The sequence below is a fragment of the Colius striatus genome, chromosome 2, assembly GCF_028858725.1.
Source record: "Colius striatus isolate bColStr4 chromosome 2, bColStr4.1.hap1, whole genome shotgun sequence".
Lineage (NCBI taxonomy): Eukaryota > Metazoa > Chordata > Aves > Coliiformes > Coliidae > Colius > Colius striatus.
In genome coordinates this window covers 111,172,617-111,191,838 of record NC_084760.1, presented here as the reverse complement: position 1 = coordinate 111,191,838, position 19,222 = coordinate 111,172,617, and the positions used below count along the sequence as shown (strand labels likewise).

Genomic DNA, 19,222 nt, shown 5'->3' with positions numbered 1-19,222 from the left:
ACAGCCACTGAGAAGAACTGTCAGCCTCCCCTGGAACAACAATCTACTTGCAAATAAATCTGGATTCGTAAAACAAGGAGTGCTGTCATCTTTAAAGTTACACACACCTGTACACATCTTAAGAAGTTTGGAGATGAGACTTCTTAATTCCTCCCAACAAGGAGGATGAGAGTCAGAATTACTCAAAAAACTGTCCTGGTTTGTACCTTGTTAGCCTTTTTTTTTTTTTTAATCTAATTTTTGGACATTTTCAGTGCTGTGGGAGGAATAAGCACATTCTGCTTACAAGGGGTACTGTCTGAGTGTGACAGAGACAGCCAAGAATACAGAGTAGGTGTAAAGTAGTTGACACATTCTTCTGTTTTCCTACAGAAGTCTTCTTTGAGGTTACTCACTAACAGTTTTCTATGTTTTAAATCTCAAGTGATTCATCTGTCTCTGAGCTGCACTCCATTGTGGCAAGCAAGCAGCTCCCTGTCAGCTAGAGAGGGTTTAACCTTTAGCTGCTTATGTTATCACTTGTGCCAAGAGAGCTCTAACAATCATTCAATCTGACTTGGAGGGGTTTTAGCCCACTGAAAGGACACAATACTAACCTAACTGAAAAAAACCCCAAAATCAAAACCCCTAAAAACCCCAAACCACCTACTTTCTCTACAGCCCAGGGAAAGATCAGACAAGAGCCAGAGAGAGTGCAAAGGGCAGGCAGGAGCGCAAGAGCATGTGTAGTAGAGCAAAAATGCTGCAGCGAGATGTTAGACTAGCTTAGACCATGGTGCCCTTAGCTTCTCCTCAGGCTGAGCTTTGCTCAGAAGAAGGAAATTGTAGCCCTGGACTATGGCTGCATTCCCAGGAACAGTAAACCTAGGGTTACTGCATAAGAATTAATACCTATGTAACAAATAGAAAAGGAATTTGTATTCCTATATGACTATATAAACATTATAGATAATACATTATTCTGGATAATACATTATATAATATATATAAATGTTATATAAATGTATATATGAAATAAATATTAAAAGGAATAACTATCAGTCACAGACAGGAGTCTGTACTTTTAAAACATTTAGTGTCAATACCTGAAACTTAAACATGTTTCTCTGTCATTATCAGTATGTGCGGCAGATGGAGGAAAACCAAAAGTGACAGACGATAGTAAAAGCTAACATTTTCCCCTAATGGATTTCAGGTCTCCCACTTACTTTCTCCATATAACTTTATTCAGTACAGGCACGCTTCAAGAGGTGTTGAGTCTAGAAGCAGAGAGCTCTAAGGGACATATTTCTGCCCTCTTGGGTCCTTTAGTGTTCACATGGGCACTGGGAGCGCCACTGTCCTTCCCCCAGTCAAACACTGGGCACCACCATACTACAAGCCCACCTTAATTCTAACCCTGACCCATGGAGTCCAAAGGAAGCACTTGCATAGCTACTATTGCGATGTGGCAGAGCATAAAATTTAGTTTCACATTTCACATAAAGCACAAACATGACCTTTGAAACAGGATTTTGAACTGCACCAGAGTCCTACCTTCCTGCTGTCACAGGAAACCCCTCCTTGTCCTTAGGGCAGGTGTTGTTGAGATAGCAAAAAAAAAAGGGAAGAAAAAATCCCTCAACATTATCTTTGTCATATTCCATAACTGCTGCTGTTCTTTATTTGCTGGCCACCTCTGTTCATCACAACAAAATGTGTGCTGCTGGCAAAAGCAGCGTGGGAGATCTTGGGTACAGCTTTAGAGACAATAAGATGGAAATTGTAACACAAGAAGATATTGTGCCAGAACACAAGAGAATGCCCTGTAATTGATATGCAGCTAGAGCCAGGAGTTCACAAAATACCACATATACATTTATAGATACAAAAATAAACCTAAAAAGTATGTATAGAATCTACTAGATAAGCTACATATACACATAAAACCTACTATACAACTTTTCCCAGAATTATAGAATCTTAAGGGCTGGAAGGGACCTTGAAAGATCATCCAGTTCAACTCCCCTGCCAGAGCAGGACCACCTAGAGTAGGTCGTACAGTAATTCCTCCACATGGGTTTGGAATACCCTCAAAGAAGGAGACTCAATAACCCATCTGGGCAGCCTGTGCCAGTGCTCCCTCACCTGAACAGGGAAGAAATTCCTCCTTTTATTTCTTTGGAACCTTTTGTGTTCCAGCTTGCGTCCCATTGCCCCTTGTCCTATCATTGCCCATCAGTGAGACTTGTTCTAGTTATATAAAAAATCCGAAAGAGTTTCACATTTTTTAACAACATTGTCCAATTTAAATGTGGTGCTTTGATGGTGTAGTACTTCAGTTCTTTAGATCTTTCACAATGAAACTTATACATGTTTCATTTTAGAAACTGTAAACCAGCTTAGATCAATCAGCAACTCATGCCCAGGCGCCCTCAAGACCAGATGGCAACACATGTAATTTCTAATTTGAATCTCATTTCTGCAACACCATATTAGCACCTGGGCTTTTAGAAAATTTTCTGTTGGAACACGTTCTACAAGTAGCCACAGATTATATGTGAAAATCAACAGTGTTTGAAAATTACTGATTTTTCTACAGAAGAAAGTGAAATATCTGTAACATTTTATGTCATACATTTCATAACAGTTAACAGTAGCCACATAGAGGATTCATTTTATGTTACTTGATACTTAGTGATGCTCTCACCCACCTTTTTGCTTACCAGAACAGCTGGCCTTGTATTAAGCAATAATTGCCCCAGTCAAAAAAATCTGAACTATTTTAAATCTAGAGTAGCATTCCTCCTTCCACACCTTCTGCTTACTTTCTAGGCTTCCCCACTGTATGCAGACATACCTTCTTGATTAATTCTTGTCACCCACTTCCCTGAGGTGTTTCTATGCTCCCTACTAACTCATCCACAGAGAGAAATATATTATACTGTATTACAGTATGCATTAGTGAAAATGTCATTACACAAAAGGCCTTTTTCTTATAATCCTTTCTCATAATTTTCTCTGGGACTGAGAGGTTTTTATCACGTTAAGAACAGTTCTGCTGTCTTGCTTTTTTTTAATTCTTCCTTGACACCTTCCAGTCTCTTAGCATCACTTTCCTTCAGTGCTTGTAAATTGTCCAGATTTTACATTAGATAATGATACAGCAATACTCTCAGTGCCAGAGAAAAGGTCAGAACTACATTTTCAATAAGTGATTCTAAAAAACCATGAAAAATAATGAGAAGCTGCATGCCTAATGCTGTGTATTCATTTGCATAATTTTATCAGCTACTTTTATTCACAATAACTCACCATAGACACAATAACTGCAGGAAAATCAAATGCAGTAAAGTAAGGAGTGGGATTCATCTAAATACATGCAGATTTCATCAGCTGTGAGCACTCATGTCAATGTAGCCTTTTCACGGGAACTGGCAATGCAAACAAAGGAGGAAGAAGCACACCTGTAATTTGATGTTCACAGTCTTGATAACTACTTATAGTATGAATGAAACTTGATTTATAGGTTTAAACTATAATTCTGGCAGCCGAAGAAAATACTACATTGGCTACAGAAACAGTCACAAAACCTCAAAGGCATTTCCTAGTGCCTTCTTAGTATAGGTTCACTAGTGTATTCTATACATTAGCCTCAACCACTTATTTCCTGCACATGGGAAAGTATTCTTGCCATTATTTACAAAAAACAGGTTGCATAAGTCCCATCAGGCTTTGTGTCTCAACTACTATAGCCTTGAGGCCACTTTGATGTTGTGCTTATGGTACACACCACCTCCAACCTTGCTTCATACACTATCATGGCTGGCAGCAAGTTTCAAGGCAGCTTCCACAGAATTTAGTGAGGCTGTAAACACAGGGCACCTTTTAGCTATTTCATTCCTGCTCAGCAACTTTGTCACAACACTGTCACTGCCATAACAAAGACTATGCAGTCTCCTAGAATAAGAATTCATATTAATAATTATGAATAAGAATTATTCATTAAGAATTATAAGAATAATGAATAAGAATTCATATTAACTACTACAGTGGAAAGGGGCAAACATGCTTTCCAAGGTGTGCACAAAGAGTTTTTGTTTGCATATCTGAAAGAGATCATGTAGCCTTGTGTTTCTGGATATCTTCAGAAAACTTGCAAGCAGAAATTCAATTCAACTCAGTCTGTGTGATATAAACCCACATTTCCTTTCTTTTCATTTTGTTGCTACATAAATAAGAGAAGCAGACTACCAATCTTAACTTTTTGGACAGAGTACTATAAACTCATCTAAATGGTCTAATTACTGTAGGGTTTTATCTTATCTTAAAGAGTAGTTGAAACTTGCCTGGTGTGTCATGGCAGAGCATGACCTAATCTTGTCTAACCATATTGAAGCAACTCCTTAAAGAGAAGGAAAAAAAGTAGTACACTGGCAAGCTTAATTAAATGTAGATTTTTTTTTTCAAGTTAAGCCAAGACATAAAAATATTTACCAACTCAAGCTTTTTCCTACTTGCTCTACGCTGAGCACAAAGTTAATTATCATTCTTAATTAGCTGGTTTTGTTTTATTCAGCAACACCAAAGATGTAGTGAGGTAGAATTATTTACAGGAATAAAGTTACTAACATTTGTATTTCAGTTCTTAAGGAACACAGCAAGATGGGGATCTCACAGGTTGAGTCACAGTGGAGATGGAAGACTTGCCTCAACCCAAAAAGCAGTCCTGCTGATACAATCATGATAACATTGTTTAGAGAAAAGAATCATACAGCTAAATTAAACTTTGACAAGCCAGTTACAGAATGAAGAATGTAACTTCTGATTTTGACAAACTTAGAGTTACCTTTAAAGAGGAAACTGATCCTTGAAAGTTGCTGTGGCAAATTATGCTGTTTGGAATCAGCCGTTTCTCTATGCATTATAGAGATTCCTGTTAACATTCTTCCCAAATGAATGCTTTCCAAATACACACTGTTTTACATAAGTGAAAAAATTTTAAATGGTTTATTGACAGAATGTCATCTTTTAGCTGAAATCAATCACAAAAATCCAAAAGGAGAAACAGAACTCTAGAGCATTTCAGTTGTGCTGATGAAATTACTTTCTCTTAGTGAAGCAGGGAGATGTACATCTTTAGAGCTTAAACTGCAATTTTTCACTATGATAAATGATTGTACAAAATGCAATAACAGTTTTTGTTAGATAAAGGTGTTTTTTTTGGGATTTCTGTGGGTTTTGTTTAATAAACATTAGGGCTGAAGGAGACCAAGTGTTAAATGTGTAGTTTTGAACAAAAATCTAATGGTACAATGTCATAACAAGACTGGCACCATATCAAAGGCCCACTTTTGAAACATTTAACACACACACACGCGCGCGCGTTTGGAAACATTCAATTATATAACAGTTTTACATCAAATTACCTGAACTAATACATCTTGAAAACAAGAGAAAATAAGTAGGCAATTACTTTTCTAAATAGTATTCTCTCTAAAGTTTCTTCTTCCTCTTTCTTCACCTCCCTGCTGATTACACTTGCAGAGGTGATGGCTTCTAGCATTTACTTAATTACTAAGGGTTTGTAACTAGAGTAGCTCACATTCATGTTTAACAAGATCCTCACTTTCCAACAAGCGCTTTTTACCAACCGTTCCCTCCTCCTTACCCAGAGGATTTTCTCCTTATCCTTCTGGCTTCAAAAAAACCTGTTTTCAGCTATCATTTCCTTGTACTGCATATCTCCCCATACCTTCCCCATCCCCCCCAATTAAGAAGGGTACCCTAATCTTGCAATACTCAAGTAAAGACATGAGTAATTCAGAATCATTACATACTTTTCTGGTATACATCTGATACTAATGTTAACTTTCACTACAACATCCAGGGCTGGGTCACAAATTGCTTATAAACATAGCTGGATCTGCAGCAGATGAATGGAGACTAGCCCCCTATTAAACAACAGATGGAAGGGCAACAGGCAGGCATACTTGTCATGCAGCAACTCCTAATGCAAGACGGGATAAAGGGTTTCTCTGCAAACTCAAACTGTACCTGCTTTGTCAGTTGACACTAGTTGTATAAAGCAGAAGCTAATTACTTACCAAACTCTTTATGCTATCTTATTATTAGAGTGAAAGGAATGGTCATACTATTACAACTCCATAGCTCAGCTGTAAAATGGAGCACAAGCAGCTTCAAAAATGCAGAAAAAATACTTTCCCTTGATTTGTTAATACTTTTTTCAGGGCAGAATCCCAGCAGGATACCCTGTCATAAAATCAGGTCTCATAAAGGGCATAGAGTGGTACTACCAAACACAGTATTACCTTTTAGTGCAGCAAAGCACTCCAGGGTCTTCACTCAATAGCCTCAGATATCCTGAAATAGAGACAAGTACCATGCTTAAACTTTGCCTGAAGCTTTGTAATTCCAGCGTGGGTATTTCCACATTAATTTTCCCTGGTGTCATTACTGTGAAGACATGTTTTTACCTGTACCATGAATTACAGCCCTTTTGCTTATGTGACTGGGTTACATAAGCAGAGGAAGTTGCAGATACTGCTCTACAGCAGAGAGGGCTCCCTAAGAGCCTTAACCCCAAGGCATGTGGGAAAGCAGAGGGCCCATCAGGGGTGATAGAGGCCAGAGCCTGCCAGTAGGGCTGAGACACCTGCAGAAGGAAGGCCTCAGAAAAATTGAGAAACAAATGGCCATCATCAAACCCACACATCTCAAAGCTTTTCAAGAAGAACACGCTATGCTGCCTCCCCTCATCCTACCACAAAGAAGCACCTATAACCCTGATGCCATGAGTTCACAGCCAGTCTAAGCCCTTATAGCCCAAAGGAAACTGGATTATCCACCCTCAGAGAAGCCCTCACACTTACAGGCTGGAGATGGGGTATATAGTCTGAACTAAGGTGCCCTCAGGGGGTAGGAAAATGGGAGTGGAAGCCTATGTCACCTCAGCAAAGACCTTAACCCAGCTCCCACCCCTCAACTCGACCCTATCCAATACATACACTCATCTCCTCCGCCTCACCTCCCTCAGGGAAAGTATCCCTCTCAGGGCAAGGCCTCCCTCACGAAACTAGCTCCCTCAGGAAAAGGGGTCCCCCATCTTAGCTCCGCCCCCTCCCTCAAACCCGGCGTTTTCGAGGAACGGGCCTAGTCTCCCCCGCCCTTTGTGCTCGCTTCTTATTGGCTGCAGTAAAAAAGGCGGGACCGCAGCCATGAGGAGTGACGCGTCGGCAACGGGAGGTCATGTGAGCTAGCCCCCTCCCCGGTTCGGCCGGGGGCCGCTGGAGCCGGCTGTCGGTCACGCTGCCCCCGCCGCCCCCGCCTTGTCACCGTGCTGTCAGACAGCGGCCGCGGGAGGACGGGACCAGGGGGGGACCAGGTCAGTCCACGCCGCCGGCCGGGGTGGGGCGCGGGCCCGTGAGGGCGCTGTGGGTTGTGTGGCGGCGGCGAGGGGCTCTGTGCGTGCCCCTGAGGAGACCTAACGGGGGTTCGGTTCGCGCCCCGGTGTGGGGAACGGGCTTGAGGGAGCGATGCCGCTCACCCCGCAGGAGGCACCGAGGGAGCCGTGCTCAGGCACTTGGTGGGTTGCGATGCAGGTGGAATTGCAGATGCCTGGCTCTGAGGGGAAACTGGGGAGGGCGGGGGTATGTAAATGAAGCGCTTTCGCCGGCCGCACCGCGCCTTTCCATGGCCCCGCCCCCTCGCTCTCGCCCCGCCCCGAGGCCGCGCCCAGGGCTTTCGAGGAAAGGGCACGGTCCTCCCCCGCCCTTCCTGCGCGCGGCCTATTGGCTACGTCGAGGAAGGCGGGGCCGAAACCACGGGGAGAGACGTGTCGCCGTAGGAGGTCACGTGGGGCGACCTCTGCGCCGCCCCGCCCCTCCCCGGTTCGGCCGGGGGCAGCTGGAACCGGTTGGCGGCTGCGCCGCCCTCTCCTGTGCCGCCCGCCCCGCGCTGACAGGCGGCCCTGGGCAGCGGTTGTGGACCCCGGCCGCCGGAGGAGGGGCAGGGAGCCCTGGCGGCGCCGCCCGCAGCCTCACACAAAAGGATTAGGAGCCAGGAGCGGCTCTTGGCTAGGTTAGTTCGGTGCAGGTGACCGGCTGTCGCGGTGGGGCTGAGCGGCGGCAGCAGCAGGTGCGTATTTCCCTGGGAGACGTAGGGCCTGAGGGGGGTCGCGTCCCGGTGTCAGGGGAGTGCAGGGAGAGCGGCGCTGCGTTCCCAGCGGGCCGTCACGAGGTGACGGTTGGTCTGTTGCGGTCTGAGGGAGGGGACGGTGGTTGGCTCTGAGGGGATTTGGGACGGATGGCGAGTTGTCCCGCGGCAGGGAGGCGGGAAGAAAGGAGCTGCGTGCCGCTGGGGGTGACTGAGGTGTCGCACGGCCCCGGGCGGAGGCATCCCGTGGGGTTCCCAGTGGCCGGGTCTGAGCTGTCACCTGGTGACCGTGGCTTGGCGGGCTGCCGACCAGAAGCACGCTGGCCCGTCGAGTCTGTCTTATTTACGTGTTCGCTGAAAGCCCTGGCCCGGGGCGGTCCTACGACTGCCGCATTATGTAAGCGGCCGGGAGGCTGGGACGAGGTGGGCCCGGGGCCACGGCGGAAGGCAGCCGGCTGCGGGACTGGGGGTGCGCCCGGTAAGGCCCCGTCAGGGCGGCCAGCGGGGCGCGGCGGGCTGGACACCCTGCGGCGGCAGTCGGCTCTGCGAGGGTTGGGAGTGTGCGCTCTCCTTCGCTCTTTGTTTCAGCTGCGGACTGAGACAACACGCTAACGATCCTAATGACGGCTTATGGTTTAGTAATATTTACTTTTAGAGGGACTAGCAAGATAACTAACTCTACGTTAACTTTGTTGCCTGCTTCCAAACAAAGCTGTTGGAGGAGGCACAGATTCACCTTCCTATTTTATTCTTTCCCCTTTTTCTTTCCCATTTCAATGAATAGCTTGTCCTGCAGAGTTTTAGCGTTTTAATTCATGAAAGCATGCCCTGTTAGATGGAGATTAGCCTTCAAAATATTTTAAATGTTATTGGTGGAGGGAAGTAGTTGATAAGTGCAATTATTTTTTCTTATTGTAAAAGATTTTTCCTTACAGATTTTACTGTATATTTCTGTTCTAGCATTGTTGCCTATAAAATAACTATGGAAAATATTAACAAGTCAGGGGAACAGTTTTTGTCTTGAATAGAAGCTACTAGTTTAAACCCCCACATAATTAATCTCTTAGCAAAGCAGTTTGCTCCTCAATAGATTGGATATAGGCTTTGAAAACACATTATAAGTGATTATTTGTTGGTGTATTGAGTACTGAGAGCTGTGGGGAGCATTATACCTGTTATTTTTCCATGTCATTTGTAAGTGAGGAATGTTAGTATGATCACAAAGAGCTAAGTTACTGTTTGGTTAAAGTATTGTTAATAGTGAAAAACATTTCAGCAAAGAGAAATCAAACCAACTTGGTTTTAACTTTCAAATATGTCCCAGCCATTTCCTGTCTTTTAAAAAACTTTGTCTGTAAAGCTGCTGTGACAGTTATGACAGAACAGTCTGCTACATGGCCAGGTTTTTAAGAAATGCTGAACACCAATTACTTCTTTTTATCTAAAACAAAGCAGATACATTACAGGCGAACACAATGTGTCAGATAGGGATCTTGTATTTGTTTACCAGGGCTGTCTTGCCCTTGCAAACAGATAGTTAAATTGATATTGAAAATAGTGTCTTAAAGATATTTTTATCTGTTGCTGTATACTAATGTGGTATCATTTCAGAGACAGTAATTGGATTTTGCATCTTTCTAAACGTCAGTGTAGCCCTACAGGTAAATTCCTGCCTTTGAGTCAGAGCTGCCTGTCCAAATCTTGTATGCAAGTTTGTTTTCTGTCCAGTGTTAATACTGCAATGCAGTAGGAGAGAGTGACTGACTTTGTAGATGTCCTTTCTCACACAGTCAACTTGTGAGGGGAAAGGAGGGGGCAGGAAGAACCTTCTGGTTGTTTGGGTGAAAATGAAGGAGTCAATATTGTTATACTGTTTCTAAAAATTCTTCTCCATTTGTGAGAGTGAATGTCCTGACAAGCATATCTTCTAACCTTGTTCTAAATTCCAGATGTTGTCAGCTATTGTTACTTAATTTTATTAAGTACCTAATTTGTTGCTTTAGAGGTGCTCTGTTAGAAGCAACCATAAACAACAAAGTCTTTTCTTCCATTTTACAGCTTTAACTGGGTTTGAATAGATATTTAAATATCAAATGTATAGTCTGAAGAAGCACGAGCTGATATTGTTAGGCTTGAGAGTCTGATGCTATGATTAAATCTGAAAATACTGTGTCATAAAACAGCAGTTTTGTGTAGTTAGGCTCATATCTCTTCTTTGTTCAGCACAGCACCAAGATCTGATGAATGGTGCATTTTCCGTTGCTGTGAATAGTACAGCTTTCAAGAAGGTAAAATATAAGTATAGTATCTTCTTCTGCAGTGCCTGGTAGTGTTTGAATGCAGGCTTCTTGAGGGAGATTACAGGGGGACTCTGCATCAGCCCTGCTTCTGCCAGCATGCACTTGTTGCTGTTGAGGACTTGGTTGGGACTGTAGCACCTTTACCCTGCTTCACAATGGACTTGGGCATCTGTTTGATGTTGACAAGTCTCATAAGTCTGTACTTTTAGGGTGGAGAATGTCTGCTTTAAATCAGAAAAAAATAAAGGTAAAAATATTGCAGTCTTCTAGTCCTTGCCCTTTTGATCTTTATATGCAAAAAACCAGAGGAGTGATATTTTGAAATAATTGAGCATATGTTTACTTTTTGCAGTAGCAGTAGCCTGCACTGTGGTCTGTAATGAAACATGTGCTAATGGTATGAAAGAGCCTATTAGTGCACAGATGGTCTTTATTTTTCTACAGATAACTTAGCAACTTCAGTAATATAGTAATTAAAAATATTCTTATATTAAGAATCAAATATTTGAAAGTATTAAAATGCATCCCAGGAATGTCATGGTACCCAGGTCCCTGGCTGTCACACTTTAATTGTCTAATTACCTTTGAAAAATCTCATTGAGTATCTACAAAAAAGCCCACAATATAGACCTGGATAGCTTAAAAAAAATCACCCTTTAAAAAGATACTTTTGTAAACTGTATTTTACCTTTATTGAAAAATATGGGTTGTGTATTATTGACTCATTCTTATACATAATGTTACCCATACGAGTTTTGGGTTGATACCTTTACAAATTTATACTAGTTTATTAGGTAGAGTTTGAGGGCTTTTTAGGGGGAGACAGGAGAAGAAAGATATCAGTATATTTTAGTGTAAGTCTGCTGCTTTTTGTCTTTCTCGTCAGCATGTTGCCAAATGCTGATTATCCTTAATGGACTAAGTCCATGTAAAGGGTCACGGGCTCATAAGATCTGGGTTGCCTAGCTTCCAGGAGCTGAAATGAAGTTGTTTTAGTTCACACTCCGTGAGATGTGTCATAGAGAGGATAGTACTTGGAAAAACTGGGGATCTCCTCCATGTACAGGAAAAGCAGCATTTTGCAGCTTCTTTAATGTTAAAATGATTTGTGATTATTTTCAATAGAAATCTTCCCAATGGGACCTCTAGTTTAGGAAGCTAGTGTAGTGTTTCCTAAGGCTTAGCCTGTGTCACTCCTCTCTCTACCCATATGTCAAGGCATGTTTTTCCTAACTATATCCAACCGTTTCAGCCAACTCACAGTTTATAAAGTCAACTTTTCTTTCAAATCTATCATAATATAATTACCTGAAGTGTTTTCCTGTGCAAGTTTGAAGACTGTCTCACCATACAAATAAAGAAGAAGTTCAAGGCCTTCAGGCTTCCAAGTCTACAGTAGGAAAAAAAAAAAGATCACATCGTACTTCAAGCCTGTCTTAAACATTGCCCTAAAGTGTTAGAAGTCAGAGCCTTGTAAACATATTTTAATTGCTATTAAACAATCACAATTTTATTGAGAGAGAGTATGTCATCTGGCTTTATAAATGCTATGAACTTTTCTGAGTCTAAAATTTGTTCAGTGTTTGCAAGCTAGGCTACTATATTCCAGAATTGTTCCAGGTTATGTAGTGTGTGTTTAAGCCTGAAATACTGAGTGTAAAATACAAGACGGCAAACAGGCAATACCTCTTAAAATATGTTGGAAAGGTTAAGGAAATTAAGGTGGGGGCTAATAATCTACTGAAGCTGAAGGGTTATGAAGGGGTTTTATATACCATGAGGCCTGTAAGCAGAAAGTTTGAATGAACTTCAGGCTTGGAATTACTGAGTTAAGTTCACATTCTGGTATATTTTGACTACAAGCAAAAAATTACATTGGTCTTTTCCATTCATTATGACCTTGCTACCTGATTTTAGAGGAAAGCTATGGTATTTGTGATAGTTGTGATATTCTACACCAGAAGGAGAACATGAAGTCTTAGATGCCTTCAGGGATCAACACATATTTACCTAGATCTTCTAAAATTAAGAGGAGAGAGCTAGGATTCCCTGTTAATTAGGGAAGTACATTAACTCTTTTCACTCTTGTACTCCTTCAGGTGCTCAGGAGGAGGAGAAAATTATGAAAGGAGAGCTTTACAGGCAGTATTAGAATATTTTTTTGTTCAGCCTGCAGGATACTCTGCCTTAATTCTTTGTTGCTTATTTGAGGGCTGTTTACGATGGCAAGTAAGTGGATTTCTGAAGCTGCAAAATTCTTAGTTGATTTTCTTCCTATTTAAGACCATGAGGAGAGCTTTGTCTTGTGGCAAGGGATGTAAGATTGCATGTAACTCTGTGTACTGCTCTGGAAGCCTTGCAGACAGCCTGTTTTCTACAGTGAGTTTGGTTCATGGGCAGGGTCACCTGAGTCAAGCTTGTGAAGGCAGGTTAGTACAGCCCCAGGACTTGGAGTGCTGCTGCTTTGCAGTCACCACCTCCTTGGGAAACCTCCAGAGATTGTGAAAGGTAAGGGCTTGCTCTGCAAAAATAGGAGAGTATGAGAGGGACTTAATCTGTGACATGGTGAGGGAAAAGAACATGGTTCTATTGTAAAAGCAGGAATCGTAGGTAGAGAAACACTTGTTTTAGTGCTGGTACCTTTTAGTGAGTATCTGTCTGAGAGAGACTTCTGTTTCCCACGAGGAAATAACTGAGATTCAAGTGTTGATTGCTTGCTTGCATGTAGTTGCAGTCCATAATAGCTGATCCAAGGAAGGAAGTGGTATGTAGGAAACGTGGCAATTGCTTGTACCCCAGACTGGCATTTGGACACATGTAGTTACAGCAGATGTGAATTCAGCTTAATACTTTTGAACCCAAGTGTTGCTCAAAAATGATTGTCACACAAGGACTTCTAGTTTGTAAATCTGCTCATTTGATAACTATGTTAGTATTTGCCAATTAGGAAAGGTTTAATATTTTTAATATAACTCTTCTAACTTGTTGTATTTCCTCTAAGCAGATAATTATGACCCATCTGAGCTGAGGATTCTTAACATCCTTCCAAACAGCCCATCTTTACAAGTGTGGGGATCAGAGAGGATTTTGTTATTCTTTGTCAGCTGCTTGGGTGAGGCTGTGCTGAAAATCTGGAGGAAGAAGCGTAGGGTTTAAAAGATTGCCTGACATCTGCTGGTCAGAGGATTTGATTGTCTAGGGTTTCTTCTTTCACTTTGTGAATTAAATCACTCCCTCTTCTTGGGAACCATCAGTAACTAGATAGGTAAACTTACACTTTTTTTTTCCCCAAAATAAAACATTTTTGTGTCATATCTTCAAACTACAGAATGCTTTAGAAGTGCGTGATTATATAGGACATAGATTTGATTCACTAACAAAAAGCAGGTCTTTTTCTTTCCTTCGCTATGTGTTATGTACAGTGCTCTGCTAGAAAATGTTTCTTCAAAATGAGAGGTAGTACTTGGACCCTAAAATGAATGTTAAATGCAACACCTGTAGCTGCAGTTCTGCTAGAAAAATCATGCCTATGTGTGGTGACATCAGCTACGTTTTTTCTTCCTCTGATACACATCTGTTGGGCAGGTTGATAGGTTGGGATAAAATGCCTTTGTAATGTTGTTAAAATTTTAATCAAAAGGCATTTTATCAAAACGTCCTTACAATTAACTACTATTTTACAGAACAGTAATATTCTTTTGCTAGGCAGTTGAGAAAAGCCCACAAATATCTTGCAAGTAGGTACACAAAATTTTTACAAGGTTGGCTAAAACCTTTATAGGCTTAAAAGGATTTCAGATTTTTCTCTAGCAATGGTAGTTAGAGTAAGACAGATGTGCTGGGTTTGTTCAAGTTTAATTTTGAATAATGTTGCATCAGCTTTCTAAGCTTCACTCTTTACAAGGCAAAACCTGTTATTACTTTGAGGAACTAAGTTCAGGCTTCAGCTGTTACTTAAGCTGCTTTGTAGTCTTTGGCAAAGTATTTTTTGCCTACTTCATCTCCCCTTTGGCTCCTCTTCCTTTTCGGTTAAAGGGTGTCCAAACAATAACAATCAGTGAACACAGAACTATTCAGTATCATTATAAATGCATAACAGTAGTTTGTATTCTCTGCTTTAAACTGAGATTTTAGTGTCATACTGGACCAGTTTCACAAGTCCAGTTTTAGTTTCGATGCTGAAATGTGCTGCACTTTTGTGTCTATAAATAACTGCTAAAAACAAATGGTAGAATGTGTTACTCTTAACATACAGACTGCCTAAGAATACACATGTGGCAGAGTTCATTCTCTTCATGGAATTCCTGTTTATTAAGTGTGTTTAAAGAAAAAAACAAACAAAAACCAACCCACAAAAAACAACAACCCAAATCCACAGTGATGTAAAGAATTGGAATTAGTCAGGAGCATTACCAAGTTAATCCTGCATATGATTAATATTATTTTGCAGCCCACGTCCAAAAGAACATACTTGGATGATGACAGTTAACTTGGATTTTGATATGACTGCTTTCATTAATAACATAAAAGGATATGATATATTAGTAGTGTTTCTGTCATAATGGGGAGAGTGAGATTCTGCCAACTTTTTTCTGTCCAGTTATGTGTATTGGAGGAGGATAGAAAATTGAAGCAGTGTCAATCCTCCAACTACAGTTTTGGCTGTAGGTGATTCCTTCCTACTGTGGTCTTGTGAAGACTTCTTGGTGCTTCTTGTTACTGTTGCTCTGTGTCAAAGGCTGGAAATATTGGTAGGAGAGCAGAGTCCAGGGTGATAAAAAACTTGCTGGTGTGACAGCAGAGAGATGTCATTGGTAGTGGGTTCTTCCCCTTTTTCTTTCAGAGTGGTAGTTCTTGTCTGTGATACCTTTCTTATGTTCTGAAGAAGATGCTGAAATCAGAAGTTACTGCTTTCCAAAGGCCATAATCTTAGTTGTTTCAAAATTTCCAGTGGCCTCTTTGGGAGCAAAAAAAGTCAAAACAAGAGGACTGGTAAAAATCTCAGCTTAAGACTGATGCATGATATTGATATTTCCATATGGTATTTTATTTGATATTCTTTTTCTCATGCCAGTGTTGCAACAGTGTCTTCTGCAGCCGGATGCTGCTTTCTGGGGCTGCTGTGGGTTTTAAAGAGCTTTCTGTTTTTACCATGTGCTCAAACAGTAGAGTCACTAGTGGCTTGTTTCCCTGTAAGCAATGGGATTTGTTTCCTCTTAGGATAGCAACAAATATACTGTGTTGTTCCTGAAATGCATCTTTTTTTCTCTCACTGTAGGAGATTTCAGCTATCCTAGAGACAAAAGTTCTGCAAGTATGACGTCTTCTCAAGTCACTTTTGAAGTAAGAGGACCATCAGTACCAGGTACTCAAGTCATGTTTTCTCCTTTTTGTATGGTTTAGCAAGGAAAAAAAAAGTGAATAAAAGAATGTTTGAAGTCTGTCTTGTCAGTTTTCCTCAGAGGTAAACAAATGCGTCAGTTCAAATGTGAAAGTAAGCCATTGTAAAATACATTAATTCAGAAATTTCACACAAAATGAAACCAGGGAATTAATTTTTACCTTTTTCTTCAAACAATAATTTCATAGTGTGCTAGAGATTGTGTTAAGTGAAACAGTTATGACCGTTTTGAAATCAGCGTTCTGTCTCTAGTAACTTTTTATTCCATGGAAACAAATATTTACATCCTGGACGTGACAGTCAGGCATGCACTGACCTGTTTGTTCTGTTTCTTTATTCTCTCTGCTTTGAAAGTTCTCCATAACATGATGTGACCTCTACTAGAAGTTAAGGACACAAAGAATATACAGCTCAATTCAATATTCTATCTGTGCAAAAATGTGTAAAATAACTTCTGTAATCTAAATGAGAAACACAAGGTGTCAGGTCACGTTGAAAAACAAGATTTATTGTTGATAAGTTGTGCTTATTACTTCAGCATTCATCTTTAGAAACTTTGAAGGAAGGTCACCAAAATAGTAATTGGTGGTTGCCTAGCAGAAGCAGATGAATGTGAGAGCATGTACAGATTGGCAAAATTCCTGTTATAGACAAATACCAGATGGCTTAAGTGTCTGGTGTAGTTGGGGGAAAAAATGATAAAATATTTTAGAAGTGTTGACGTCTGCTCCATGTTAGACCTGTCCTGTGTTCCTCCCATTGGACTGGGAACCGAACATTGAGACACAGTATGAACATGAAGCCTTTAGTAGGGAGTAGTGTTTTTTTGGCATTCTGGAGAAAACTTTTAACATTAAATAATAAATTTGTCTTAGATCAAATGAAGCTATAAAGCACTAGGGTAGCTATACAATGGAGTATGGCAAGCCACGCCATTTTTGCTACGTTTACAGTGTTGCTTTCACTGTTGTGATGGCACTAACACTAGCGTAAGTTGAGTTTGCATGTGTAACTTTACTCTCTTACTGATAATATCTGCCGGAAAAATTAGGAATAGGAAAAACTAGATCCTGCCTCAATAGCTAGTTATAGAGAATTACCTGGAGATACATCTGTGTAGCATAAGGAGGTGACACAAGAGGTTGCTTCTGCTTACAGCAATATTGATACTGTTGGTTTGGATGGGGTAGAAGAGCTTTGAGATACAGCAGTGGCAAGATGCAATCTTGTGAAATAAGAGGCAGGTTTTCAGAGCTATCAGTGGTTCTGCAAACAACAACATTTCTAGATTGGAAACATCATGTACTGTCTTTTTGTGATCACCACAGCGAGTAGTTAGTTGGTGAGAAAGGATTCTTCACCTTGAGTGCTAACATGTATCCTGTGTCCTCATCATTGTCCCTTCCTGTTGATGTCAAAACCAGTGGTTCCAGGCTGTCAGGATAAAAGGGCATCCCCAGCAAAGGAATGATACTTTGACTCACTCCCTGTAGCCAAACTATTAGACATTGGTGATGAAACTCGACAGGTTGACGTAGACTTGTATGTATTTGTGACATGGAGTGCCTCATCCTAGCAGAGGGAAGAGAGTCAGTGGCTGCTTGACATGTTTAGGTCTTCTTTGGGACACAGTCCCATGGCAGAAACTGCCAGGTGGCCAAAGATGAGCTGTTATAAAGTAAAAAAAATGAGGCCTTTGAAAAAGTACTATCAGGCACATTTCATTGTGCCTTTATGGGGACGATTTAAGGAGCATTTTATGAATTCTGATTCAGCCTTGCAATGTAATTTTTGAAGTAAGTTTAGAAGTGACTGTGTATCGTGTTCAAACGTTGTGTTTTGTATGTTGTACCTTGCTTGAGCAAGACATTCACAGAATATTCACACAGATGTTTAAAAAAGTCCAGAAGAGTATTCCAGTTAGCTGCTGCTAGGAGAAGTATAATTTAAATGGCACTTCAGAGGTTGGCCAGTGTATCCACTAAGATGTACTAAATGCTGCTATTTTAAAGGGATCTTAAAATAATTTTAGCTTTTCTTTAATACCTCCAAACAGAAATCCAGATTGTTTGATATTTAGGTGATCTTATTTCTCCCTTCCCTCTCCTTCCTGTAAAACTGAACAGTAATGAATTGGAGGAAAAGCTTTATAAGAAGAGATTGTAGTTAAAATCTTCTCCAAAATTATTTCAGTAAAATATTTTTAGGAACAAATTATCTTAAATCCTGATTTTCATAGATTTTTTTGTTTTGTTCTGTGCTTCCTGGGTCTAAATGGGTTTCTTTTATAAACAGTCCTGCTACTATTTGTTATTAGATGAACCTCTAAAACCGGAGAAGAATGGATGGAATTTTAGAGGCATAAAGACTTTTGTTAGGAGTGATACTTTTTCTCTCAGATTTTTCGCATATCAATTTTCCTTTGAAACTTACAGGATAGTTCTGGATACTCTCTCCTCTTTTTCTTAAGTGCTTCCTGCCCCTGCCCCCAATTAAGGGACTAATTTGACTTGAGCTGAACTTCCTTATGTCTGATTTGGTCTAAGAGTGAAATGTCACTATTTTATTTTTTTCTAAATTACATTTTATTTGACAGTTGCTCAAATACTCTGGTAATTCTTAATGTTTTGCATAGCAAGATTAAAAGGTTAAGCAGATGGTGCCTGAATATACTTTAAAACTTCACATTTTCTCTTTCTGCAATAGATTTTTTTTCTTGTGTCTAAAAATACTGTTGAAACCCTGTAAAAGCAAAATACTAATGTGTCATTTCCCTTTGTGTTCTCAGCAGTGGTGTTCTTCCAGCCATATAAATGTAGATTCTATATTAAAAACAAGGGCAATTGTGGATATCCTAGAAGCAATCATTCTTATAACATTGTACATTTTTTGGTCTTTCTTTCTGCATGTTTGTATGGATTAGGGTAGACAGTATGTGACAATTTTGTGTTTTCCTTGTGTAACAATGTTGTGGTTTTATATCCAATAGACACCTGGAAGCTTAGCATCAAAATTCCCTTTATTTCTCTCAAGAATAAAATTAATTGGGTCTTTTGTCTCAGGAATCTATGTTACTAATGTGTATGTACACATACATAGCTTTAAAAAATATACAGTATATGGGAGAAAAAACAAATGGTTCCTCTTGACAATAACCATTTTGCAGTGAAAACCTGCCTGCTGCGTTTCCAGAGATTTTTGAACACTATTGCTGCAGGATGTTTTGGAAGCCAACACTTGTAAGGTTTCATAGAATGGTAGGGGCTGGAAGGGATCTTTAGAGATGATCTAGTCCAATCCCTCTACCAAAGCAGGTCCACCTAGATCAGATCACACAGGAACAAACGCATCCAGGCACGTTTTGAAG

The 19,222-nt window shown here is 40.6% G+C and overlaps 2 protein-coding genes across 3 annotated transcripts in view; one reads left to right on the top strand and one right to left on the bottom strand.

Moving 5' to 3' along the window:
- SHLD1 (shieldin complex subunit 1) overlaps window positions 1-7,121 on the bottom strand; it is a 76,487-nt gene extending 69,366 nt beyond the window's left edge. The window contains exons 1-3 of the mRNA XM_061989139.1: window positions 7,028-7,121; window positions 6,312-6,363; window positions 3,295-3,413 (exon numbers count right to left, since the gene is read on the bottom strand). The gene's annotated coding sequence lies outside the window, so the exon portion shown is untranslated. The remainder of the gene's footprint in view (window positions 1-3,294; window positions 3,414-6,311; window positions 6,364-7,027) is intronic.
- Window positions 7,122-7,217: 96 nt separating this feature from the next.
- GPCPD1 (glycerophosphocholine phosphodiesterase 1) overlaps window positions 7,218-19,222 on the top strand; it is a 45,463-nt gene continuing 33,458 nt past the window's right edge. The window contains exons 1-2 of one of the 2 annotated variants that reach the window (XM_061989137.1): window positions 7,218-7,384; window positions 15,733-15,819. In XM_061989137.1, the coding sequence (XP_061845121.1) occupies window positions 15,771-15,819 (49 nt within the window). In that variant the 5' untranslated portion in view covers window positions 7,218-7,384; window positions 15,733-15,770. Of the gene's footprint in view, window positions 7,385-7,869; window positions 8,137-15,732; window positions 15,820-19,222 lie in introns of those variants that run through there. The other variant, XM_061989136.1, reaches the window with a different exon arrangement.